At 43.3% G+C, this 26,488-nt stretch overlaps 1 protein-coding gene across 1 annotated transcript in view; it reads left to right on the plus strand.

Annotated features, from left to right (window-relative positions):
- Positions 1-26,488, plus strand: part of LOC126336248 (homeobox protein six1-like) — a 374,382-nt gene that overhangs the window by 297,561 nt on the left and 50,333 nt on the right. Inside the window, exon 2 of the mRNA XM_049999744.1 lies at positions 21,914-22,064. Coding sequence (XP_049855701.1) covers positions 21,914-22,064 — 151 coding nt within the window. The remainder of the gene's footprint in view (positions 1-21,913; positions 22,065-26,488) is intronic.

Consider the following 26,488-nt stretch of genomic DNA (forward strand, 5'->3'; position numbering starts at 1 on the left):
AATGGCCTGTAGTGTATTCAGAACTTACATTGCACATCGAACTCTTTTCAAGGTTCTGCCTCGGAAATTGCAATTACGTTAATAAGAACAGTCTTGTAAATATTGTTGGCTAATTAGTTTTTGCCATCCCAAGCCAAAATACGTAATTAAAAACATTCCGACGCTAGTACCCACAAGAAAATAAGATCAGCAGCACGTGTAAAACACTAGCCTAGGAGCGCGCGCTGCATGTCAAGGAAGTGATGAGCGTCCCTCGCGGCGGCAGCAGTATCGGAGGTGTTCCCGCGTCGTCGCGCCTGCGACGTGCCCACTTGGCGTTTGAGTGGCAGCGGAAAGCGGGGAGCGGAGGCCGGGCGTGTCTTCTGCGACGCGTCCGTCGCCGGCGCCGTTGACACACGCCGGCTGCTCCCTGCGCCGCCTCGCACGGACGCTCGACGCGTGGTCCATACGCCTAGCAACGCCTCCTCGCTCTCAAGAGTCATCAACCTGTCTCCGTAGCCGGATTCGGAAAACTGTGGCGCAACTCTGCCCAGAGGGAACCCAGAGTAATTATTGTGGCTGAAAAAAAGTTGCAGAAATCTGTCCGAAAGAACACTAATGTTCATCAATATCTCGTATTAAAGAAGGAAGAAATATTAGGGTTTAATGTCACGTCCACTAAGAGGTCACTTTTTCCATTTTCTGTGGGGTGGAGAGGGATGTGAGAGCGGTCGACGGGGTGCAAGGTGGGCAGTTACGGGGCAATGGTGTTGTCAGCAATATGATGTTCACCGAATGAATGCTATATTTTTCTTTAAATGTGTCTACACACGTCGCAGCGAAAAACGCCTTTCTTTTAATGATGTCCAGCCCGAATCCTGTATCATTTCTGTGACATTATCACCCATATTTCGCGATAATACAAAACGTGCTGCCTTTATTTGAATTTTTTCGATGTACTCCGTCAGTCCTATCTGGTAAGGATCCCACGGCGCGCAGCAGTATTCTAAAAGATGACGGACCAGGGTAGTGTAGGCAGTCTCCTTAGTAGGTCTGTTACATTATCCTAAGTGTCCTGCCAACAAAACGCAGTCTCAGGTTAGCGTTCCGCACAACATCTCATAAACATCAAAGTCCTTACGTTCGTGACACCTGCATGTTGTACACGCTTCGTATCTTTTCGTATATCATCATCGTCCTACGCTTCGTTGTACTGTGGGCGCATGATGCATATCTTCGCAACTAGCAAAGCTTTCCAAAAGTGTGGATTGTTTGTTCGCAAAGTAAATGCATTTACCTTCTGTTGACCATTTCTCAAACTAAGATCAATCTGAAGCTATATATAATACCTCCCACAGTCGAAAAAATTGCTACGATCGGTTCTTGCTAACGTTATTTTCGCATTTCATGCCAAACTTTTTTTTTTCAGGCCTCAACCGTTGCAGTCCTTCCTTCGCTACCTACCCCTTGCTGAGTGTCTTCTATAGAGTAAATCAGCACTAAGTTTTGCCGAGAATAATTTTATTGTTCTTTCGGTCGCAGCTCATGCCTGATAGTTGACAATCTAGTTATAATATACGGACCGATTTGTAGAAGTTCTACAATTCCTTGGTTTTGAGCGAGTTTAATGATGCTGCAGGGAGCTGGGACAAGAAAGTCCTTCATCGCACATATCGCCGCGCTAAATGGGGGGAGCATTAACGCGTCAACTTTCGCAAGGCTTCCACTATCATCGTTCACAAAACTACTTTCCATCATTACTTACAAGTTGTAATTGCGTTTTCCATCACTAAATAGCTAAACCGTTTGCAGAAAGTAAGTAAAAACCTACTAACTTCAGCTACCGCTCGTATAACACACGAAGTGCTTCGTCTCACTCTTAGTCTGCGACGTCACAAGAGCATCACTCAGTAACGGAGCGTTGTCGATCACGTGACCAAATCTTGATTAGTTAATGATTTTTAAGTTTCAATTACATAAAAATAACAGATGTTTTGTGAGAATATTGACCTTAAATGCTTTTTAAATGTTATAATCAGTCAGAATAACAATAATGAGTAGAGTATTTTTAAGATAGGAAAATAGCCTACTGTGGCTTTTTTCTGTGGTGTGCGCGTCCACCGGCAGCATACAAAGTAGACACATGGCATGTGTGAGGCAGCAGAGTGGCGCGCATGTGTGATAGCATCAGCGAGCTTCCTGGGGCCACCGGAACCATCCTGTTGCCCCCGTCAGCCGGGCCGGGCCGCAGATAAACACAACTGCGCATCACGACTGCCCGCATCCGCGTTCGCGGTCTGGACACTACAGCTAGGAAAGAACACTGCGAAATACCACCCACGTGCAAACCGTACACTGAACTGCGATATTTTTACACTAGTCTACAACATCACAATCATCTGCGAATCCTATCGTTGGCATGCGTTCTACGTCCGGGTCAATGGACTGTAAATACACTCCTGGAAATTAAAATAAGAACACCGTGAATTCCTTGTCCCAGGAAGGGGAAACTTTATTGACACATTCCTGGGGCCAGATACATCACATGATCACACTGACAGAACCACACGCACATAGACACAGGCAACAGAGCATGCACAATGTCGGCACTAGTACAGTGTATATCCACCTTTCGCAGCAACGCAGGCTGCTATTCTCCCATGGAGACGATCGTAGAGATGCTGGATGTAGTCCTGTGGAACGGCTTGCCATGCCATTTCCACCTGGCGCCTCAGTTGGACCAGCGTTCGTGCTGGACGTGCAGACCGCGTGAGACGACGCTTCATCCAGTCCCAAACATGCTCAATGGGGGACAGATCCGGAGATCTTGCTGACCAGGGTAGTTGACTTACACCTTCTGGAGCACGTTGGGTGGCACGGGATACATGCGGACGTGCATTGTCCTGTTGGAACAGCAAGTTCCCTTGCCGGTCTAGGAATGGTAGAACGATGGGTTCGATGACAGTTTGGATGTACCGTGCACTATTCAGTGTCCCCTCGACGATCACCAGAGGTGTACGGCCAGTGTAGGAGATCGCTGCCCACACCATGATGCCGGGTGTTGGCCCTGCGTGCCTCGGTCGTATGCAGTCCTGATTGTGGCGCTCACCTGCACGGCGCCAAACACGCATACGACCATCATTGGCACAAAGGCAGAAGCGACTCTCATCGCTGAAGACGACACGTCTCCATTCGTCCCTCCATTCACGCCTGTCGCGACACCACTGGAGGCGGGCTGCACGATGTTGGGGCGTGAGCGGAAGACGGCCTAACGGTGTGCGGGACCGTAGCCTAGCTTCATGGAGACGGTTGCGAATGGTCCTAGCCGATACCCCAGGAGCAACAGTGTCCCTAATTTGCTGGGAAGTGGCGGTGCGGTCCCCTACGGCACTGCGTAGGATCCTACGGTCTTGGCGTGCATCCGTGCGTCGCTGCGGTCCGACGGGCACGTGCACCTTCCGCCGACCACTGGCGACAACATCCATGTACTGTGGAGACCTCACGCCCCACGTGTTGAGCAATTCGGCGGTACGTCCACCCGGCCTCCCGCATGCTCACTATACGCCCTCGCTCAAAGTCCGTCAACTGCACATACGGTTCACGTCCACGCTGTCGCGGCATGCTACCAGTGTTAAAGACTGCGATGGAGCTCCGTATGCCACGGCAAACTGGCTGACACTGACGGCGGCGGTGCACAAATGCTGCGCAGCTAGCGCCATTCGGCGGCCAACACCGCGGTTCCTGGTGTGTCCGCTGTGCCGTGCGTGTGATCATTGCTTGTACAGCCCTCTCGCAGTGTCCGAAGCAAGTATGGTGGGTCTGACACACCGGTGTCAATGTGTTCTTTTTTCCATTTCCAGGAGTGTAATTTAATTTTTTTGATTACACTAAATGTAATAACAGTACTGAGCATTACACGTCATTTGCACCACTATAACAGCATTGCTGTCCTTTCGTTCCATATTTTTTTCTGTTTTTCTCTATCGGTATTCTCACTGGTTTGATGCGATCCGCCACGAGCTCCTCCCCTGTACCAACCTCTTCATCTTAAGTACGACTTACATGCAACGTTCTCGATTTTTCTTGAACATATTCCACTCTCTCTCTTGCCCCCTACGGCATTTTATCTCTACGGACCCGCTAATACCATGAAAGTTCTTTACTTATGCCAAAACACATGTCCTGTTTCTTCTTCAACTCAGTGCTTTTTTTACATATTCCTTTCCTGCCGGTTATCTGACGGACCTCTTCATGTCTTATCAGATCCACTTCATTTTCAGCTTCTCTCGGTTAGACATCTCAAACGATGCGATTCTCTTCTTCGCTGTTTTCCACAGTCCATAATTCACTACTATGCAATGCTGAACTATAGAAGTACGTTCTCAGATATCGCTTCCTGGGGCAGAGGCGTACGTTTGATAATAGTTGGCTTGTTTCTGCGACGAACGCCCTCTGTGCCTATACTAGAGTTTTTCTCGTACTCTTCTTTAGTCATTACTAATCTATGCCAAAAACTTTGTAGTCTGAGCAACCACAGCCACGATAAATTTTGTTGAGACATAAATCCGGTTCAGGTGCAAAGATTTTTTATTATTAGACACTACTGGTTTCACAGCATTTACAGTTGCATTTTCACGTTCAAATACATAACTGGAAAAACAATCGTGCAAAAAAGAAAAAAAATTAATAATTCCAAGCATAAGATGAAACGATAATGAAAAAATGTACTCAGTGGAGTCAGGAGTGGTACAAAAAAAAAAAAAATTACGTGAAGGCCCAGCGTTCCTGTCAGTCCCGTGCAATAGATATCCGCAGAAAGGGCGTATGTCCTACACGTAATAAGATATAGTGTGGAACGCTCCCGTAAAACCGATGGAGAGGAGTATAGAACAATGAAGAGAAATTTTGTGTAACGTCACAATGGACAAGAAGGAAATGTAGGAGGTATTCACCGATCGTCAACATGTAGAGGCGAACACCCACTATCACATTGTATCTAGGTGACGAACGGTTGAAAACTTTTTGCCGCCACAATAGCAGTAGTGTAAGAGCTCTCATTAAAACATGAGACAAAAAATGATGCTATAACAAGCCTGCTTAACTATAATGTGAAAGTTTAGGTTGTAATCAAGGTAACTTACCGATGGCTTGAAAATTTTTCCATCAACTTTTTATTCGTGTCTTGATGTAGCATCTCGCCAGTTCGTCCTCGTGAGAGTCTATCCTACTGCCGAATGCTGATTAAAAGTTTCTCTTTCGTTGCCAGCTTCTGGGTTGGATTCAGCCTAAATCGAAAGCTGGTTTGGTAAAATTTGGCGGAAAAAGTGCCTATTTCCATCGTCGACTACCATGCACTCAAGCACACGTCTCTTTCCATTTAAAGCTGAATTATTCTTTTAGCCACTTCTCACCTTATGTAATGACGTAAAAGACTAATTGTTATCGAAATATACTATTCCAAGTACTTAATGCTTATATGTACAGTAATATTGTTACATGAGTCAATTATATCAGGACCTCTTAGATTTAATGAAGAACCCATGATCTTTTTTCTAAAACTGAGTCAATGTAGTGTGGATTCAATGAGCTTCAGAGGAATCATCCTACCTCTCATTACCTTTTTCCTTCTGGTCTTCTCACTTGCTCTATCTCTGTATTCCATAAACTTTATGGTTTACTTTTTTAATGTAACTAACACCATCAAAACATGATGAAAGCGATTTTTAGTGTTCTGATAAATTTTATTATAACATTTAAACAAAATCTTTTTATCACTTGCCATTAAAAGATTATGAACAAAAATTATTTTAAACTTTCTGTTAAATTTTTATTACTATCAGTAGCTTGAGAGTAGAGAAATTTTTGTTTGGTTCCACAGAACTAAACCACAATGTATTACAGTACTACACTCGGGCACGTGTCAGCACGAAAGCACAATGTGTGACGAGATGACTCGTTGATACACGACGGCTGTTATTCAAGAGAGTCAGGGACAACAAAGTGCACGATTTCATTCAGACCACATCACAGTAGCGTTACTAACCTTCATGGAGCAGCACTGGTGATCAGTTAGCAAAAATGTTCAGTTGCAGTAAATTTCTGAGAGTGAACTTCCACAAAAATCGTTCCAACAAATTGCATGTCTAGCAAATTTTAACAGAGAAAGCACCAAAAAATTCTTATTCTACGATATGTAATTTTATGCTCGCATTTATCGTTCTATAACGTTCCTGCGTGGGAGTCGGGACAGGTTCCATCAGACTGGACAAAAGCAGTAATCACACCAATCTTTAAACATGGAAATAGAAAATATTGTAACAACTACAGAGGTATCTCTTTAATCAGCGTTGTGGGTAAAATTTTCTCAGGTATTGTTGAACGGAAAGTGCGAGTATTAGTTGAGGACCAATTGGATGAAAATAAGTGTGGGTTTAGGCCTCTTACAGGCAAATAATGGAGAAGTGTTATGAGTGGAACAGGGAATTGTATCTATGCTTTATAGATCTAGAAAAGGCATATGACCGGGTTCCTAGGAGGAAGTTATTGTCTTTTCTACGAGATTATGGAATAGGAGGCAAACTTTTGCAAGCAATTAAAGGTCTTTACATGGATAGTCAGGCAGCAGTTAGAGTTGACGGTAAATTGAGTTCATGGTTCAGAGTAGTTTCAGGGGTAAGACAAGGCTGTCTCCACTATTGTTCATATTATTTATGGATCATATGTTGAAAACAATAGACTGGCTGGGTGAGATTAAGATATGTGAACACAAAATAAGCAGTCTTGCATATGCGGATGACTTAGTTGTGATGGCAGATTCGATTGAAAGTTTGCAAAGTAATATTTCAGAGCTAGATCAGAAATGTAAGGACTATGGTATGAAGATTAGCATCTGCAAAACGAAAGTAATGTCAGTGGGAAAGAGATATAAACGGATTGAGTGCCAAATAGGAGGAACAAAGTTAGAACAGGTGGACGGTTTCAAGTACTTAGGATGCATATTCTCACAGAATGGCAACATAGTGAAAGAACTGGAAGCAAGGTGTAGCAAAGCCAATGCAGTGAGCGCTCAGCTACGATCCACTCTCTTCTGCAAGAAGGAAGTCAGTACCAAGACTAAGCTATCTGTGCACCTTTCTATCTTTCGACCAACTTTGTTGTATGGGAGCGAAAGCTGGGTGGATTCAGGTTACCTTATCAACAAGGTTGAGGTTACGGATACGAAAGTAGCTAGGATGATTGCAGGTACTAGTAGATGGGAACAGTGCCAGGAGGGTGTCCACAATGAAGAAATCAAAGAAAAACTGGGAATGAACTCTATAGATGTAGCAGTCAGGGCGAACAGGCTTAGATGGTGAGGTCATGGAACACGCATGGGAGAAGCAAGGTTAGCCAAGAGACTCAGGGGTTCAGCAGTAGAGGGTAGGAGGAGTCGGGGCAGACCAAGGAGAAGGTACCTGGATTCGGTTCAGAATGTTTTTGAAGTAATAGGTTTAACATCAGAAGAGTCACCAATGTTAGCACTGAATAGGGGAACATGGAGGAATTTTATAAGGGGGCTATGTTCCAGACTGAACGCAGATTGTTCACATGTAAACCGGAAGTTCAAACTTTAAAGTTATATTTGCTGCAGAATTAAAACGAAAATTTAACTGGAACACATTTGCAATAGAGATGTTAAGCCCTAATTTTTCGTATAGTCTCACTCAACGGTGTTAACCAATGAACTTAATCCGGAATGACAACGCAGTCCTTCAACCACCTCTAAATCCCTGCGCTTGAACCTTTTTACAGCAGAAAATAGTATCTGTGAAGCCTGCAGTGAGAGTAGAAAAAAACCCAATCTGTCCTTTAATGTATGTAGCACTCATCATTCACTCCATTGAATGTCCATCTTGAAAATGCAATATAGAAACTGAATGAAAAGTTTAGAAGTAGAGCTCCTAGCTTAAACAAAACTATTCTCACAAATGACTAACAGACGGTAAGGAGAACTGTTAAATGCAATTTTCAAGATATTTAACGGAGAAATTCACAATAAATGGAAACAAAGGAAATTTTTCTAAATTCGAACTTGGGACAGGCACCTCTGAAAACAGTCAAATAATTTTCCTTTTCAGAGAACTAGATTATCCCAAAGATCAATGTCAGAGGACAAAGAGAATTTTTGTTTTCTTTTTAACCAATGAAATCTACTAATGCCAATAGCAATGAAATGCGAAATTTTTAGCAGGAGGACAATCGTAATGTGGAGTTTATGGCGTGGAACACCATGATAAACGAAAGACTGAAACAGTAAGAATAAATTTTTACGGGCGTTGGCTGTAAAAGATGAAGACTCTCGTAACATAAATCAATGGATGACTGCGTTAAGTGAATTGGATGTCTGTAAAAAAGTTATTAATCTTAAATGGAAACGACTAAGTATCCATTCTCAACGAGTGAAGAAAATCGTTTAGAGTCACGCATTTGTTAGGTGTTGCGCGGAATTTTCAAATCATTGCTGTTTACCAGCTAACACCTTATCGAATTTCATAGTACTATCGGGATTGTTTAAAACCTATATTGACTTAGTGTACCTTCTTGGCGGCAGCGTTTACTTAAGTATTTCTCTCTATTTTCGAAAGGTTTTGATGCTTTCCAGCGTAATGCATCTCCTTTGGCTGTCTATGTCAGCACTTAAATTCGATATCGCCAACTCTTGGAACTTATGTAGTGATTATTATTACGTTCGGTAATGTCAAATAATATGATTGTCACCATTGTTATATTCACAAGTATGATAGAATCACGACTTTAGCCAGACACATCCTGCCCTTATTTGGAAGTAACTGTCTCACTGATTGATAACTGTTGTATAAATTTAAAATCCAATACTTTGAAGGCTGTTGCCATTGTTCAACAAATACACTCGGTCAACGTCCCGAGTTGGCAAGTGTCGTTTGTGGTGTGTTTCATGCACATTCATGGCTCCCCCGTAATATACCGCCATTAACAGCGATCACGTGAGAGCTTTTCCGGCCAATCACGTGTCGTGATTGAGCGCCATGGCTTATTGATTGCGGCCATTAGCTGATTACCCACAGATTGCGCCTATCCTGGCTCGTCATTAAAGTAATTAGTTCAGCTCTCTAGCACAGACCCCGACAACGCGGGATGTATGCCTACTCCTATCGCATCCTGCTTTAATAGCCCTATAGATCTGAGATGCCTCTGTAAACAACCTCGGCTAATCCTTTAGCAAACAACGATAGCCGCGGAGACAGCGATTTCAACTTCGTTAAAGAAGACAGTTTTCAGTTTCTCACGATGTAATTACAGTTGCAGCTTAGTGGGAAAGAAAATATGTAGAAAAGCTACAGGAAGTGGTCTAAAAACAAAACATGCAAAAAAAACATTTTACTGAAAAAGTACATGTTCTAGTCCATAGCCGCCGTTTTTAATTTTTCCTACTGGCCATGGGTTCCGGTAGACAGTACCATACTGAGGCCATCCCCTAGACGCTTATCGTTGTGAAAGCGTATACAACTCACAGAACCGTCCATGGGATTATTTGAAAGTCAACATTACTCTCTTCCGCATTTTTCCTGGTGGAGCATACGGTGGGATCGCGCAGTCCCTGTAGAGAAGTGTCCAGGAATGTTATGTCACTGTGTTAGTCGCTGCTGTATCCATACTAATGATGGTAGAGAACAGTCCTGGTGAACAACGACAGTGATATCGAAAGCAATTCCAGCTGGGTTCCAAACCACACTACTGGGTCAGAGATGCAGAAGCTGTATCCAACTTAAATAGGCCTGAGACCTCATGACAACGAAGAGCTCGCTAGATGAGTTCGTGTGAGACTTGCTCGAATGCTTTCCCTTGGTCCAGAAGTACCACACTCTTCTGATTTTCCCTTTGCTTTTTCGGCAATAGACGTGCGGCGTGGATAACGTAGATGGTGCTGAAGACCTTAACAAATCCACTCTGGCAGAATTACTGGGATCTTGTTAGCGCACTGTCCAGCGTTCGATCTATCATTTTCAGTGCTACACGTAGAGTTCGAACAGGGCGGTAAGTTGAGCAATCGCTAACATTTCTTTTGGCCTTCGAGGTTGGAAGTACTTATTAAGTGCATTCTGGAAACCTGCCCTCTTGTGTGTCTAAACTGGGTCGTACAATACTTTCGTAACGTTGAGCAGGTCGTGCAATTCGATCAAAACAATGAACATCTCTAAATAATAGTTTTTTTTACGTTCGTTATCGCAATAATTCTCAAATGTGTTAGTTTATACAATATAATTTAACAATAATTTCATAAAAAACACAATTAGAAAGAATGTGAGATGAAAATAACTAATGAAGCAAAAAAAGAAAAAAGAAAAAGAAGCTATTAACTTGCCTGTAATGTCGATCTCTCACCGCTTTTTGGTTTGCATCTGCATCATATGCCTTTGAGTTTTGCATGGAAAAAGTGGGAAAATAACCTACACTTATGCTCACCTTTGCATTTTTAGTAAATTTTCGCTATAGGGCCTATTTGTATTTTTTTAAAATTCTTCTGGGCGTGCACTGTTATAAATGTCTTATGAGGGCATTACATGTATACCAAGCCAAAACGTTGCTGTATTAAAAGATTTTTAATTAAGATATTTACTGGGTCTGTAAACTTATTTCGACTCCAAGACCATTTTCAAGCTATATATTAACATCTGGTGTTGTTAGTGCATCTGCCTATGTCTCCTCGTAACTAAGAATAATAATGTACATATTTGTTCTATTACTTCCTTCCATAACAAAACATTAACGCTCTCGCTGTCTAGTATCTTCTATTGCTGCGTATCGTAGATGTAGCGCAGACGAAATTTTATTCTCTCGTTAAATATCATCTCACCAGCGTAATTTGTTGCTGAGAAATATTCGCGAAGAGCTATTTAATATTTTCGGAAGTTTGATGGCTTCAATTGACACCTAAGTCAGCGATGTTATACCGTTCATAGTTGGTTTATTCATCTATGGAGACGTGTGCGGCAGTAGTAAATTCTTTGTCACTGCTTACTGGTTTTGGCTTTGCCTGTAAATTTGTTTTATCCGTTATCGTGCTCTACAATTTCAATAACACTGTCAGTATAATTTTTACGTTTTAAGACGGTTTGGTCGTTAAGAATTTTGTTTGCATATTTGTGTGTGTGTAGATTCCTGTTTCTTCTCAAAAGTTCGTTAATTGGCCCTTTGGCCAGGTTCGAATCCTGTGTCGGGCATGGATGTGTGTGATGTCCTTAGGTTAGTTAGGTTTAATTAGTTCTAAATTCTAGGCGACTGACGACCTCAGAAGTTAAGTCGCATAGTGCTCAGAGCCATTTGAACCATTTGTTTTCACATGGCTTAGCTGTCAATTGAAGCTGTTAAACTTACAAAATTATGAAATAGGTTTCAGAAAATATTGCTCAGCAACAAATTCCACTGCTAAGACATTACGTAGATAAAAAATAACAATTTCGTCTGCACTACACCTAGAATACGCAACAATACACGGTATCAGACTGTGACAGCGATAACTAGTACTACAAAAAAAATTTACAAAACTGTTATTAGTTACAAATAGACATAGGTAGATACACTAACAAGCCTATATGTTCGCAAACGGCTTGAAAATGGCCATGGAGCCGAAGTAAGCTTATGACACCACCAAATAACATCTTAATAAAAAGACTTTGAATATAGCAACGGGGTGGCTTACTATATCTCTAATGTTCTTATAAAATATTTGTGTTTAGTAGCAGTGGTATGCCAACGTTATTATGTGACTCGAAACATTGTAACTCCATACAGATTACATGACAACATATATGGCTGCATTTATATCACATTAAACTTTTAACGTTGTCCAGTTGCTGAGTGACTGGGAACAAAAGCGAGCCATAACAATTCTTTATAGGTGAACATATTATCCTTTTACTAACATTTACATTAAACTAAATTGCACTTACATACAGTATACAACAAAAAAATGGATCAAATGGCTCTGAGCACTATGCGACTTAACTTCTGAGGTCATCAGTCGCCTAGAACTTAGAACTAATTAAGCCTAACTAACCTAAGGACAGCACACACATCCATGCCCGAGGCAGGATTCAAACCTGCGACGGTAGCGGTCGCTCGGTTCCATACTGTAGCGCCTAGAACCGCACGGCCACACCGGGCGGCTACAACAAACACAACACTTCACTGGTTACACAGTGTTTTTACGCAACTTGTGAGTTTGTATTCACGTATTTCTCGCTTTGGCCACTACACTTGTGCATCACATCACGACATTCTCATAGTCTGTATTACTAACGTCTGTTCTGACCTCCCACACCGCTTCCCCATCATTGGCATCATTTATCTCACTCACCATCTCTCTTCTGTTAACACGCCAGTTATTCCTTCTCTGAAATTTACTCGGAACTTCTTTACTTGATAACCGAGATATATTATTTGTTACAAGTTCAGTAATCTAAATGTATCCGTATTCCCACTTAAGCTTCGTTTCGGTTTGGGAGGCTTCGTGTCCTAGCTTCCACCAGGAGTGCGCATCAGAACACCACGACATGCTCATGGGATCGTAAACCAATACAGTCAAACAGTGTTGATGGTCTCTTTCCTATTCTGTGGCGGAATAGGGAATATGGGCCGTGCCCTGTCACAAAATGAACTGTTTCTCTACTGAGAATGAAGTGATTCATTTGTTGGGTAGGAGACTATTTTCGCCGTCCCATTGTTCCAGGTCGGAACTGTCGTGCCAGACCTTACTCTGGATTCCAGGCAGGAATATGAACCAGGTCGTCCCTAAAGCCGTCGGCATACGGACCGTGCTGTCGAACGTTAACGTAGAGCGTGTCAAGTTCAACGTGCTGCTGAACGCTCAAGAACGATGCGACCTGTGCATACGGTACGTGGGCCGCAACGTGGTATACGCGATCGCAACGCACTCCAGCGGCAGTTGTGGGATGTTTCTAGTTCGTAAATCACATTGTTTACTCAACGGGCACGCGTAAAATTCCCACATTAGCTCCATTAAAACGCGCATTTCCTCCATCGTCCACGGAAAGAAAAGTACCATGTCCAATCAATAAGGACACAGGCTTATAAAAGTTCCATTATAAACAGTGCGGTACAAATTTGGGACCGAGCGAGGTGGCGCAGTGGTAGCCTACTGGACTCGCATTCGGGAGGACGACGGTTCAATCTCGCGTCCGGCCATCCTGATTTAGGTTTCCCGTGATTTCCCTAAATCGCTCCAGGCAAATGGTTCCTTTCAAAGGGCACGGCCGACTTCCTTCCCCATCCTTCCCTAAACCGATTAGACCGATGACCTCGCTGTTTGGTCTCTTCCCACAAACAAACAACAAATTTGGAATACTTCTCCGCATAAGATAAACATTATTTCATCATTCCCACATTTTAGTAAAACCCCAAGCTCAGTCTTGCTTTATCAGTGTTCCTACCCAGTAGTAGAATCTTTGCAGAATGTGAATTACGCAGCGCCAGCTGTCCTGTAGATTGTTCGACTGGCTTAAAGTCACCTCTAAAAAAAAAAGGTGAACTTATATTTACATAACATTAAATATTATAGTATATACTTGTATTAAACTAATAATAAAGTATCAGAACTTAATAAAAAGACGAATGTTGGGAAAAAAATTTGGAAGTGGCAATACGCGAACCACCGTCCCATCAGATGCCTCTGCAGTAGCGCTAGTCATAACGGTACACCAATAACAGGCTTCATACTTCTGCATAAAACCTTAATCGTAGATATTTTACTAATTGAAGTTTAATTATAACTAATTGTACCAAGAACAATGCGTTTTGTGTGGATCTTCAGTGTGTCGCAGGCTTTAAATAGCCTACTCTCATAATGCACAAGTTACAATAACTCCTTTACCCCGAATGCCATGTTTCTCATTATTTTATTGGAACGAATGACACAGTTAACAACGGGTTTTCCAGTGATTCTCAATTTGCTGGTGCTCAGAAACGGCATATACACATATAGGCTTGAAATGAATGCCAATATGGCGCCTCACAAATCGGTACTGAATGGAGACGGCGTGCGTGTGACGTAGGTGGCGTTGTGCGTTCTCATTGGTCAACGCTCGGACGCACGCTCAGAATATCTGACAAGCCAGATATTGCTCTGCACGTTCGGAAAGACTCCCGAATGTGCTATTCCACGTTATGACGTCAGAAACTCGGCACTCTCAACGCTCAACGTTCGGATGCACGGTCCGTGCGCCGAAGGCTTAAGGCGACTCCAGTGTCGTAACCAGTGCGGCACCTCGCTCGGTTTGACAGTTCCGGGCTGTGGAGCAGGGACTCATGTTTTAGCACCGGACGCGTGGAGGATTTATGTAGTGAGTGGGCCATTTGTTACGGAAGCTGGGCCAGGTGTGATGGCCCCCAATCAGTTGCGCTACGGGTGGGGCGCAGTGGCAGTGTGTGTGACGAGCGGCGTCTGACCACGAGACAGTGCAGCCACGTCGGAGGAACACGCGCTCCACGTTAAGCCCCTTGGACAATAGCGACTTCTGTATCTCACTCGACTATCTGTGCCAAATGATTCTACTACGTCGCCACTAGCGGTTCATTCCTGTACTGAGTCCCGTCTGTCAGAGCGAACGTTTTTGCTTACACTTCGGTGCCAAAACGCTTATAAAACACTAATACGACCTATTCTTGAGTACTGATCGAGAGTTTGGGATCCCTATCAGGTCGGATTGAGGGAGGGCATAGAAGCAATTCAGAGGCGGGCTGCTAGATTTGTTACTGGTAGGTTTGATCATTACGCGAGTGCTACGGAAATGCTTCAGGAACTCGGGTGGGAGTCTCTGGAGGAAAGAAGGCGTTCTTTTCGTGAATCGCCACTGAGGAAATTTAGGAAAACAAGCATTTGAGACTGACTGCAGTACAGTTTTACTGCTGCCAACTTACATTTTGTGGAAAGACCACAAAGATAAGATAAGAGATATTAGGGCTCGTACAGAGGCACATAGACAGTCATTTTTCCCTCGTTCTGTTTGGGACTGGAACAAGGAGAGAAGATGCTAGTGGTGGTACGCACCGTATGCTGGATTGTGGAGTATGTATGTAGATGTAGATGTAGATGTAGACATAGAAATTGCGTGTGTTGCGGGTACACTCTTCGCGCAGTTTGGGGCCCCACCAGTGAAATTAAGGTTTTGTTTCTAAAAAGTCGAGATATGCGAGGGGCGTTCAATAAGTAATGTACACTTTTTCTCAGTCAGTTTCGGTTGAAAAAATGCGAAATTTGCTGTGGAACATCAAGGAATATTCTCGCTTCAGCTTCTATAGTTACATAGAATTCCGACTGGTTTTGTATGCAGCCATTAGAATGGCGTCTGTAACGGAGGTGCGTACTAAGCAAACAGCTGTCACTGAGTTTCTTTAAGCGGAAAACCACAGCAACGTAGATTTTCGTAGGGGTTTGCTGAATGTCTACAGAGTAATGACAGAGAACAAAAGCATGTTTAATCGTTGGACGAGGCGTCTGTCATCATCGAAACAAGGTCAACAAGGTCACCCAAACCTCTCCGATCACCCGCGTGCCTGGTGATCGCACACAGCTGTGTCGCCTGCAGTGTTGGAACGTACGGTCACTCTCATTAGAGGTGATCGACGGAGCACAGTGAAACATATCGCTGCACAACTGGACGTCTGTTGGTAGTGCTGATACGCTCGTCCACCAGTTGGAATACTCTAAGGCGTGGTTTGCCCACTGGTTTCCTCACCGAATAACGCATGATCATAAAGAGCAACGGAAAACCAACAAAGCTGATAGTGGCAAATTTTTGTCGAATATCATTACAAGCGATGAACCGGAAAGAAAACGGCAGTCCATGGAGAGGACAATACCACCTCTCCTCCGATCAAAAAGTTCAAAGCCGCACCTCAAACGGTAAAGTCATAGGAACAGTCTTTTCGGATTCTGAAGGGGTTATTCTGTTTGATGTCCTGCTTCACAGTGTAACGACATACTCTGAAGTGTGTTGTGCTACTCTCAGGAAACTGAAGAGACGACTCCAGTGTTCCTCCTTCTCCATTACGATGCAAGGCCTCACACCAGTTTGCGAAACCGAGGGACTATCATAAAACGTCATTGGACTGTGCCTCCAATTCACCCTACAGCCTGTGTCCCGCATATTCCGACTTCTATCTGTTTGGCTAAATAAAGGATACACTCTGCGGGAAGTAGTATGTCGATGATGGAGAGGTTATTGATACAGAAAGACGTTAGCTCCAACACCGACCCGTAGAGTGGTACTATCCGGGCCGTAAGATCATCGCATTGAACGCAGAGTATGTTGAAAAGCAGGGTTTTATAGGCAAAAAAGTGGTGTATAAAATGGCACATTGGAATCCTGAATAAAATCAACCTGACTTCAGAGAAAAATGTGTTACATTAGTTATTGAACACATTTTGTAGTAAATGAATGTAGGAACTAGGAACGATAATATATTACCGAGCAAAGCATATTTAATTTTGAATGTTTTTGACAATTATGGCTTGTTCAGTACTCCACACTGCTGAGAACTGAAGCGAAGTGTCGTCCAAACATCTCAAAAAATTAACATTTGTGAGCTCGGCAAAATACGTTCATTGAGACATATCAAATAATATTTAGAAGGTAATATATAGAGCGTTTTCCCTGTATCCGTTGACTTTCGTTTTCTTTCTAAGTACTCAGTAACATCGAAATTTTCACCGTTCCATGAACGCGACTTTTTTTTACTGGAGAACCAATATTCATTAAAAACATTTTTCATTTGTTGCTTTTTGTTTACTCAGGTGTTCTTAAACTTAAATACCTCTTTGCTTTTACGTATTTGGTCTCTCTTCTGAGAGTAAGATATCAAGTCCTTACCCGTCCTTAGAAATGTGTCACAAAAACAAAGAAAAGAATAAGATAAAGATTGAATATTAAATCCACTACTATAGCGCGAATGAGAGCTGAGAGGTTAGCTTCCGTTGCTACCAGACGTAGCATCGGTCACCTGTTTTTGGGCCATGGTAACCATCAGCGTACTCGGAATTCCAGAGCTCTACACCCAGCACAGTCAGCTGATCATTGCCGTCATTGACCCTACCACGACGTGGTCTGGGGGCCGATTTACACGCAGTCGCGCGACGAGCAACCACCACGAGATGTCGATTTTGAGAAGTCAGTCGCTCGTGTAGAATGGGCTTTCGGCCCACGAGACTATGTCAGCAACTCGTTAAAAATACTCATCCTGACGACGGGCAGCTGCAACGTGCGCTGCAGTTCTAAGAACGGCATTTCGGAGACGTGCGTTCCCCTCCGCGAGGAACTAGAGACGTCTGATAATCGCCGCCTTGCTCAACGCACTTTCACCAACGTTCGTAAAGCCTCCCAAAACTGTTGACAATTGTTGCTTGCAGTAATGAAAGGTACAAATTTCGACACCAAAGGACACGTGAATGCAGTTCTGTCATCATTTCCTCAGTAACACTTCCCGCAACTTCAAGAACGTTGGTAGATGTATGTTGTGGTCGACAAAAATTGTTATGGTGATAAAGCTTTTGTAAACAAATTTACCATTGCGTTTTCTTTCTGTTGCCATACGCACCTGGTAACTGATCGAAATTGCAATGAAACAATACAATGAGGTGACAAAAGTCATGGCATACCTCTCAATATTGTGTCAGATATCTCGACATGGCATGGATCCAACAAGTCGTTGGAAACCCCTTGTAGAAATAATGAGCCATGCTGTCTCTATAGCTTCCATAAAGTGTTGCCGCTGCAGGATTTTGTGCACAAACTGATCTCTCGATTACGTCCCATAAATATTCGATGAGATTCACGTCGAGGTGTCTAGGTGGTCAATTCGTCCGCTCGAATTGTCCAGAATGTGGCCCGGGGACACAGCGTATGATCATCCATAAAAATTCCACCGTTGCTTGGGAACGTGAAGTCCATGAATGGTGGACCCATGGTGGTTCAGGTGGACCCAAGGACCCAGTCCATTCCATGCTAACACAGTCCACACCATTACAGATCCACCACCAGCTTGCACAGTTCCTTGTCGACAACTTAGGTCCATGGCCATGGCATTCGAATTCTGTCATCACCTTTTACCAACTGAAATTGGCTGTCATCTGACCAGGACACGAGTTTCCCGTCCTGTTGAGTCCAGCCGATATGGTCACGAGGCCTGGAAAGACGCTGCAGGCGATGTCGTGCTGTTAGCAGAGGCACTTGCGGCGGTTGTCTGCTGCCATAACCCATTAACGCCATATTTCGCCACACTTTCCGAATGTATATGTTCGTCGTACGTCTCACGGTGATTTCTGCGGTTATTTCACGCAGTGTTGCTTGTCTGTAAGCACTGGCAACTCTACACAAACACGCTGCTCTCGGTCGTTAAATGAAGGCCGTCGGCCACTGCATTGTCGGTGGTGAGAGGTAATGCCTGAGAATTGGTATTCCCGACCCACTCGTTACACTGTGGATCTCGGAATACTGCATTCCCTGACGATTTCCGAAATGGAATGTCCCATGATTCTAACTCCAATTTTGCGTTCAAATTCTGTTAATTGCCGTTGTGCGGCCATAATAACGTCGGAAACCTTTTCACTTAAATCACATGAGAACAAAAGGGGGCTCCGCCAATGTACTGTCCTTTTATACCTTGTTTATGCGATACCACCGCCATCTGTACGTGTGCATATCGCTATTCCATGACTTTTGTCAAATCAGTGTATCTTGGAGATCTTCGATTGAATGCTATTGGAAGGGGAGATAACAACATATTAATCGCACATGCGCAGAAACAGGAGATCGTGCCGTCATCTGCTAACGAGGGAAGTTAATCAATGGGTTTTGTGGTCTTGTGTCTTGTTGATCTTTCCTTTTGTGAAACATGGCTATTAAAGGATAAAACTTTATTTAGCACAAAATTAGTACGTTACTAGATGAAGAATTTTTTTTAATGAAAACTGTTTCAGTAGCGAAATAGTCAGACCTACTCAAGGAGAAAAATACTTTTCGATATTATTTAGCACTTAGAAGCAAAACAAATCACAACGCATATAGCAAAAAGGTGCTATACTCGTATATTACTTTCTGTGTGCAAGAAATTATATTGATGGAGAATAAGCATGAAAGAGAATATAATAACGTTTGATGAGACTCGATGGCTGCTACGTTTGGTACAGCAAACAATCCACACATTAAGAGAGCCGTCTCAAGAGGTGCTAAATTCAGGTACTGCGATACAACTATTTGCAACAGTGTCTTTATGCAAGCGAAAACGTCAAAGGGGAAGCGCAGAAACAGATTGTTTTGGAAGACAACTGCTACAGTTGCAAAAACTGTAGATGGCCAAAAAGAGATCAAGGAACTGCAGCAAAATAATAAGCAATCAGTTCATTCATTCAGGAAACAAAGGCATAATATCTGACATCTTAACAGACCAGTCATGGAAGTACTACTCAAATCTTTTTTAAAAAATTTACAAGTTCTGAGAATTAGAAAAGATTCTCCTAAGTCTAATAAAGAACTAAAACTGAACAGAGCGCAAATTGCGGAATATACTTTGTACCATTATTAACACTACTCATTGCGCTGTTCCATTCGCTCCTGCTGCGATGGAAAAATTCATGCGATATTCGCTGTTATCTTATTCTCGAGAACACTACGCACCGTATACGATGACGACAGGAGAATTACTGTACATACTAAGTGGAATTCTGATTCTATAATTCATCCAACAGTTTCACGAAATAACGTCGCCCTTCTTCCAGTGATTTCCATTTAAGTTCTTTGGGCATCTTTTTAAAGTCTACACCGGCCTGTTGCGTCTGGTATGTAGCAGCGCGTCTCTGTCTTCCTTCGACATCTTCCGTCAGGTCAATTTGAGAACAACTGTACTGCAACAGTACTCTAGAAGAGGTCACACTAGAGTCTTAACCAGTGCACTTTACTTTCCCAGAATTCCTCAGATCTAAGTCTTCCTTTCACTTTGCCTGCTGCTGATTTCACGCATTCATTCCATTTCAAATGACATCGTAACGTTACCGCTACGTAAATGATGTCAAACGCTCCAGAGGTTTATTTCAAATTCAGTTATCGAATACTATATGGTCTTAACTCTTGTTTATGAAACTCACTATTTATTCACATTTAAATACAGTAGCCATTAAGTAGATTAAAGGAAATTTTGTCCAAGCTGTTGTGAATTACCTTATAACAGTCTAACGACAATAAATAGCATAGTTAGAACTGGCGCCTAGGGAAAACTCTGACATTTCACCTCCCCACCCCCTACCTCCTGCGACAATATCTTCTTTATCTCATTTTTTTTCTAATCAATACGATTTTACACTGAACTAAAATGTACAGATCTTAATAATTCTTTTAGTGTGGGATATAACGTTGTTTCATTGCCGATCAATACATAGTCCGTAGTTAAGAAAACGTCAAAAACAAAATTTGCTCTCTGCACCATTATTCAGTGCGTTGTTACACTTGGTATAACGAGAGTGGTTCCGTCTAGCAGCCGAAATAAAGAACAAAGTCTCCCTATATCAACGAGAGGTAGGTGACTTGGAACTTTTGTTCAATATAGCACAGTTCGAATCCCCTGAGCCGGCCGTTGTGACCTACCGGTTCTAGGCGCTTAAGTCGGGAACCGCGCGACCGCTATGGTCGCAGGTTCGAATCCTGTCTCGGGCATGGATGTGTGTGATGTCCTTAGGTTAGGTAAGTTTAAGTATTTCTAAGTTCTAGGGGACTGATGACCTCAGATGTTAAGTCCCATAGTGCTCATTGCCATTTGAACCATTTGAATCTCCTGAATCCCTTTTGTACATCTCCACCTCCTTCCCATTATGGTGTTTTCCAATCCTTTCCCTTCTTTTTCTCCTCTCTTCTACTTCGGCGTCCCACTTATTCCGCCCTTCTTCATTATTTTCACCTTCCACAGAACTGTGCCTCTCCGGATACGTTATTCTGACATGGATCTCTCAAAATTTACCTGCATTAATGTCATTTATAGTTAACAATATGAGCTTATTCCCAAGAATTAGCAGCTTCCAGTCTTGGCAGAAATGCAGTCTGCATTTGGATCGCACCGACTTGACATCTGTGCAGAGAGGCATGCAATATTCTGCTGCGACCAGTTTCAATAGGCAAATTAAAAAATCTTAGCAATAGTCCTCCCACATTCGCGTCCAAACTGAAGAATTTTCTCATGGGTAACCCTTTCAATTCTGTTGGGAAGTTTCTGGAAAAACTCCTATGTTATAGTGTTCATTGTAATATTCAGGCTGTTAGAGGTATAAGCGCAGATATTTATACTCGCGACAGAGGACAGTGTAAGGAGCAATCAGTATTTACTTCATTAGCAGACTAAGAATTACAATAAGAGCAGTATATTTTTAGGTTCGTTAGTACCTCCAAGCAGATGTGGTACAAGCAAACCATTAATATTTATCTTTGCCTGGGCAGCAGCCCAGGTATTGCAGTGTGGATTCGTGGACACAAAATTGACAGTCTATGCTGACACGCAAAATCTACATCGTAGCACAGTTACGACCATGCAGAAAACATCACGTAGTAATTTATACGATGTGTTCGCAGGGAGAAGACGGTACATATCAAGGCAACAATTATCGCAGTATCTGTACCAATACCCATAGCACTTGGTAAAATAGCAGCTTGTCAAATGCATAGGATCCGTCTACATTTTATTTTATCTATGTCGATCTCATATACAGACTCGTTCCGTTACCATGTAGATTTGGTCGTCAATTAGGTCCTTCAGAACTAGACGTGTAAAATAATTTTTTTTAAAAGAAATGTTGTAGCTGTTAAGGAGTGCATCCAACTGAGAGCGTCGCTGATCTCTGTGTGTGTTGTGTCGGCAGGTCCGGACGGTCTGGAGGTGAAGGCGACAAGGCGGGGGCGGCAGGCCCCAGCTCGGCGCTGGACTCCAGCTCGGAGTCTGCAGACGGCGACCACAAGCCGCCCGCGGGGCTGGACCAGCAGCAGCAGCAGCCGCCCGGCATTCCCACGCAGGTGCGTCACCTCACCTCTCTGTCCCACCATCATCTACTGGGCGCTATGCTGCACCCTTGTCCGGTGCATCATCCAGCATGAAATGAACTCTTATCTTGTAGTAATTGTTTCTGCTGAGGCTCCAGATGGGGTGCTAGGCGTTAAAATAATGTACTTCATAGTTTGAGAGATGGTGCAATGAACTAAAACAAGAAAACACTGTCCAGTAAACATGGGATCTAAAATGAATACCTTAAAGAGGTATAATAACTTGTTTGTATTCGCTAGTGTGAAACACATCTCTTCTGCTGCAAGCTCTTTGCCACTCCGAAATGCTTTCTGTAAATCGTGCTGGGTAAGTGCAGCGCATACATTGGTACTCATAGGATCTTACATACTAGCAAACAGGCTGTGTTGCTTGAGGCTCGATGGATTAGTTGAAGGTATGGTTCACGGGCGAGACGTCGGATGTCGTTGTGAAGTTCCCACAATATTTCAGTGGTGCAGCTGATCGATATCTGCGGTGCGGCGAACACATTGCTGGGCAGCTTTTTTTTATTTTTTTATGTTTTTATTTCATACCCCCTCACCCCATGCGAGTGGGGAAGGTTGGTACACTCAACCCACTCTTTAGGCAGTAGACATTATACACTAACACAGATGCTAAACACGAAACAAGATGACATATTTTCCATGAATTTAATTTTTTAAGGGTAATCTTAATGGAAGAACGTAAGTTGTGGTGTTGTCTTCATGAATAATTTGAAAACAATGGACAAACAGCAGTTAAAACATTTCAAAAATACTTGAAGAACAAGAAATACTTGCCGGCCAGTGTGGCCTTTCGGTTCTAGGCGCTTCAGTCTGGAACCGCGCGACCGCAACAGTCGTAGGTTCGAATCCTGCCTCGGGGGTGGATGTGTGTGACGTCCTTAGGTTTAAGTGGTTCTACGTTATAGGGGACTGATGACCTCAGATGTTGTCCCATAGTGCTCAGAGCCGTTTGACAAGAAATACTTGGAAAAAAACGCAGAAGAGACACTCACCATTAAAGAAGAAGCACTATAAACTTTCACTAAACTGGAATAGGGCCTGCCCTGGCACGGCAGATGGTTGATACAGAGGCATAGAGGGAGATAGGAGAGCTGTGGTAATGTGGACTAAGGATGGTAAAAAAAAAATGTTCAAATGTGTGTGAAATCTTATGGGACTTTACTGCTAAGGTCATCTGTCCCTAAGCTTAGACACTACTTAAGCAAAATTATCCTAAGGACAAACACACACACCCATGCCCGAGGAAGGACTCGAACCTCCGCCGGGGCCAACTGTACAGTCCACGAGTGCAGCGCCCTAGACCGCTCGGCTGATTCAGCGCGGCAAGGATTGAAAAGAGGTGGTAATGAGATAGGGGTGGCTATGGGGGGCAAAGAGAGAGGGGTAGTCGATATTGTGAGCTATTTGAAAGGAAAAAGGGGGTAGTGTATGGGGATCGACAAGAAAGGGGAAAAGGAGGTGTGGCATGGTGTGAGCACCACTGGGATTGTAAAGGAGAGGTGACATCATAGGATTGTTGGAGTCGATTTTGCACATGGTGTAGCTTATTCGATGTTCAGTGTGAACTAAGAGAAGTAGAAATTCGATGAGTTCGGCGAGACGGTTGGTGGGGGGGGGGGGGGGGGGGGGGCGTAAGCGTCGTGGGTGTTCGAGGATTGGATAGGGTGGATCAGGAATTTTTGCAAAGGACAGAGAAGGGGTGTAGACCCCAAGATCGGCCAGTTAGTAATTTTTAATACTTTTAGTCTATCACTACTGGGCTGTGACTGAAGCCTCATATTCATGCCAGTCTAAGATGAAACGGCGCTGATGTGAACGCACCAAATTCGGTGGCCAATAGAGGAGATATGCTAATCGGTAGCGACAGAGATAGCTACGCCGTCTGCTGGACGATGAACCAAAAGCTCCGGCGCACGTGCCAAGGCTGTCAATTATACTATGCGCTTTCGTCGGCCAACCCTACGCCCTCAGTCTGGAGCCGCCTGCCGATATACAGAACGTAAAGTGGTAGTGGCAAGTAGCGTATAATCGCAGTGAAAACAACTGCGTTTATTTTATGAACAAAATCTTGAATATGATACCTTCAAAAAACCTTTTTGTCTGTCTTTAATCCTGAGAACTTAGTAGGATATGTTATTGCCAGTTCTTAGCACTCTTCTTGTCCGCCCCGTTAGCTGAATGGTGAGAGCGTTGTATTGCCACCCACGGGGGCCAGGGTTCGATTCAAGGGAGGGAGTTGGGGAGTTTTTCTCCCCTCAGGGACTGGGTGTTGTGCTGTCCTCATCATCATTCCATCCCCACTGCCAACGCGTAGGTCGCCCAATGTGGCGTCGCACTCAATAAGACCTGCACTTGGCGGCCGAACTTCCCGTCTGGGAACTCCTGGCTACTGAAGCCATGAGTTCATTTCCATTTCCAGCACTCTCCTTGGCCTTAATTCTGTAACCACACAGACTACTACTACTGTAGTACTGTCATCGCTTCGGTATGAGACTACGCTGTCGTATTTCTTTCAGTCATCTCCTTTCCCGTACTGAGCCGGTGTTCGGCCACTGCAGATTTCTTTGGCTGGTCCAGTCATCGATGGTCGACGCATCTATCCTGCACGGTGCAACACATTTGTCCAGTGTATGACGTCCCACAGCCACAGGGAATCTTACAGACAACAGGCCTTCTTAAATCAAGGTTGTCGTTCACTGAGGCTAAGCACGCCACTTTGTTGTGTAGGATGGTGACACCTGGTGGTCTGTAAATACAGCTACTTCTGTGTAGATCCGCAGCTCGGTAGATATGCCACTTATATCTTACATATACATTTATACACAAAGATTTTAGGGAGAGGATCTTAATTTGCTCACTGTGTGACAAGCTCGCCCATATAAGTGGCCAGCCAATGCCAATTTACTGTGGCATTCTTGTTGCTACGTTTTCCCTTTCCTTACGTTTTACTTTCTTATGTAGCATTTTCCTTCTTTTCATGCTTTCTTTACGTGTGTGCTTCAGTTTTATTAGGTCTGTCCACATTTTTTCCCTATAATGTGTGTCAGAGCGCTGATGACCTGGACGTTGAGCGCCCATAAGCACCAGCACACACACACACACACACACACACACACACACACACACACACACACTAGATGGGGTACCCATCTTCGCTTAATAATCGATATTTTTCATGCAACAGAATCCTGGTGTTCGCCTATTGAATTTTTTCCCTTCGGAAGATAGGCATATTTTATCTAGTTTTCCGATTACGACATGCTTGTGTTTGTTATATTCTTCCGTCGGGTCGTAGTCGAATACTTCATTTGTTAGTTGTACCGTTTACTCATCGTCGTCCACCCTTCTCCTAGGGTGATACTTTCACGGCTGGCTTGAGTTCGCAATCTTTTATTATAAGATTGTTTCGCAATTCTTGATTCTCAAATCCGTTCATTTCGTTGTTCTTCGGGTTCTCTGCTACTCCCGGTGCTCATTCCTGTTTGTCGGGAACTTAAATGTGCTTCGCGCTCTTCGCCTGTTTCGGTTTTTTTTTTCGGCGTTTTGCTTCAGAGCTAATAAGGTCTCCTCTTCTTTTACGTTTGGGTACTGTCTAAAATATAGATCAAATCAACGTTTTACTAACAAATACGCTAAGTACACTACACACTTTTCACGCTTTATTTTTGGTTTATAATCAGACACTCTATCACTGTGGCTGTCGATACTGCACTGTTTGTTTTTACTCACTCACTGCACTACTTTCTCGGTTTCTCCCTTTGTCACTGATGAGAAACTGATGTTCGAAACCACGACCGGTGTTGCATTATGTACCCCGTACCATTGGGTAGCCCCACCAGTGGCGAATTCCAGAACGTACCAAAAAGGTTTCGAATGATCCATAATGTTCCTGAACGTTCCAGAATGTTCGAGTGTGTTCTAGAATGTTCCACAATGATCTAGGATGTTCCGGATGTTTTCGAACACTCTGAAAACTTCCAGAATATTCCTGAATACTCCTGAACATTTTAGAACATGTCGCATCATTGTGGAACAATCTGGAATGTTGTGGAATGCTCTCGAATGTTCCTGAATCTTCTAGAAATTCCTGGAGAGATAAACTTCCCAGCCCTTATATCTTCAAAACCACACACTTCAGGTAAAAACAGGAACCTTTTTCGTGGATGGGGAATAGGCGGCCGCCACACAATGTAATTCCCTTGATCGTACTGGGACTCGTTTATGTGTTTTAACGGCACGCACATTGTACACTTACTTTTATAATATATATTTATTACAAAAATATGTAGTCTATATCCCTTTGAATTTTCACTAGAGCATCGGGTGAAGATTTGACGTAAATCGGTCAAGAAATTTTCAAGATTTTTGAGAACAATGTTTTACTTTTCTAT

Source organism: Schistocerca gregaria, chromosome 1 (genome assembly GCF_023897955.1).
Source record: "Schistocerca gregaria isolate iqSchGreg1 chromosome 1, iqSchGreg1.2, whole genome shotgun sequence".
Taxonomy (NCBI): Eukaryota; Metazoa; Arthropoda; class Insecta; order Orthoptera; family Acrididae; genus Schistocerca; species Schistocerca gregaria.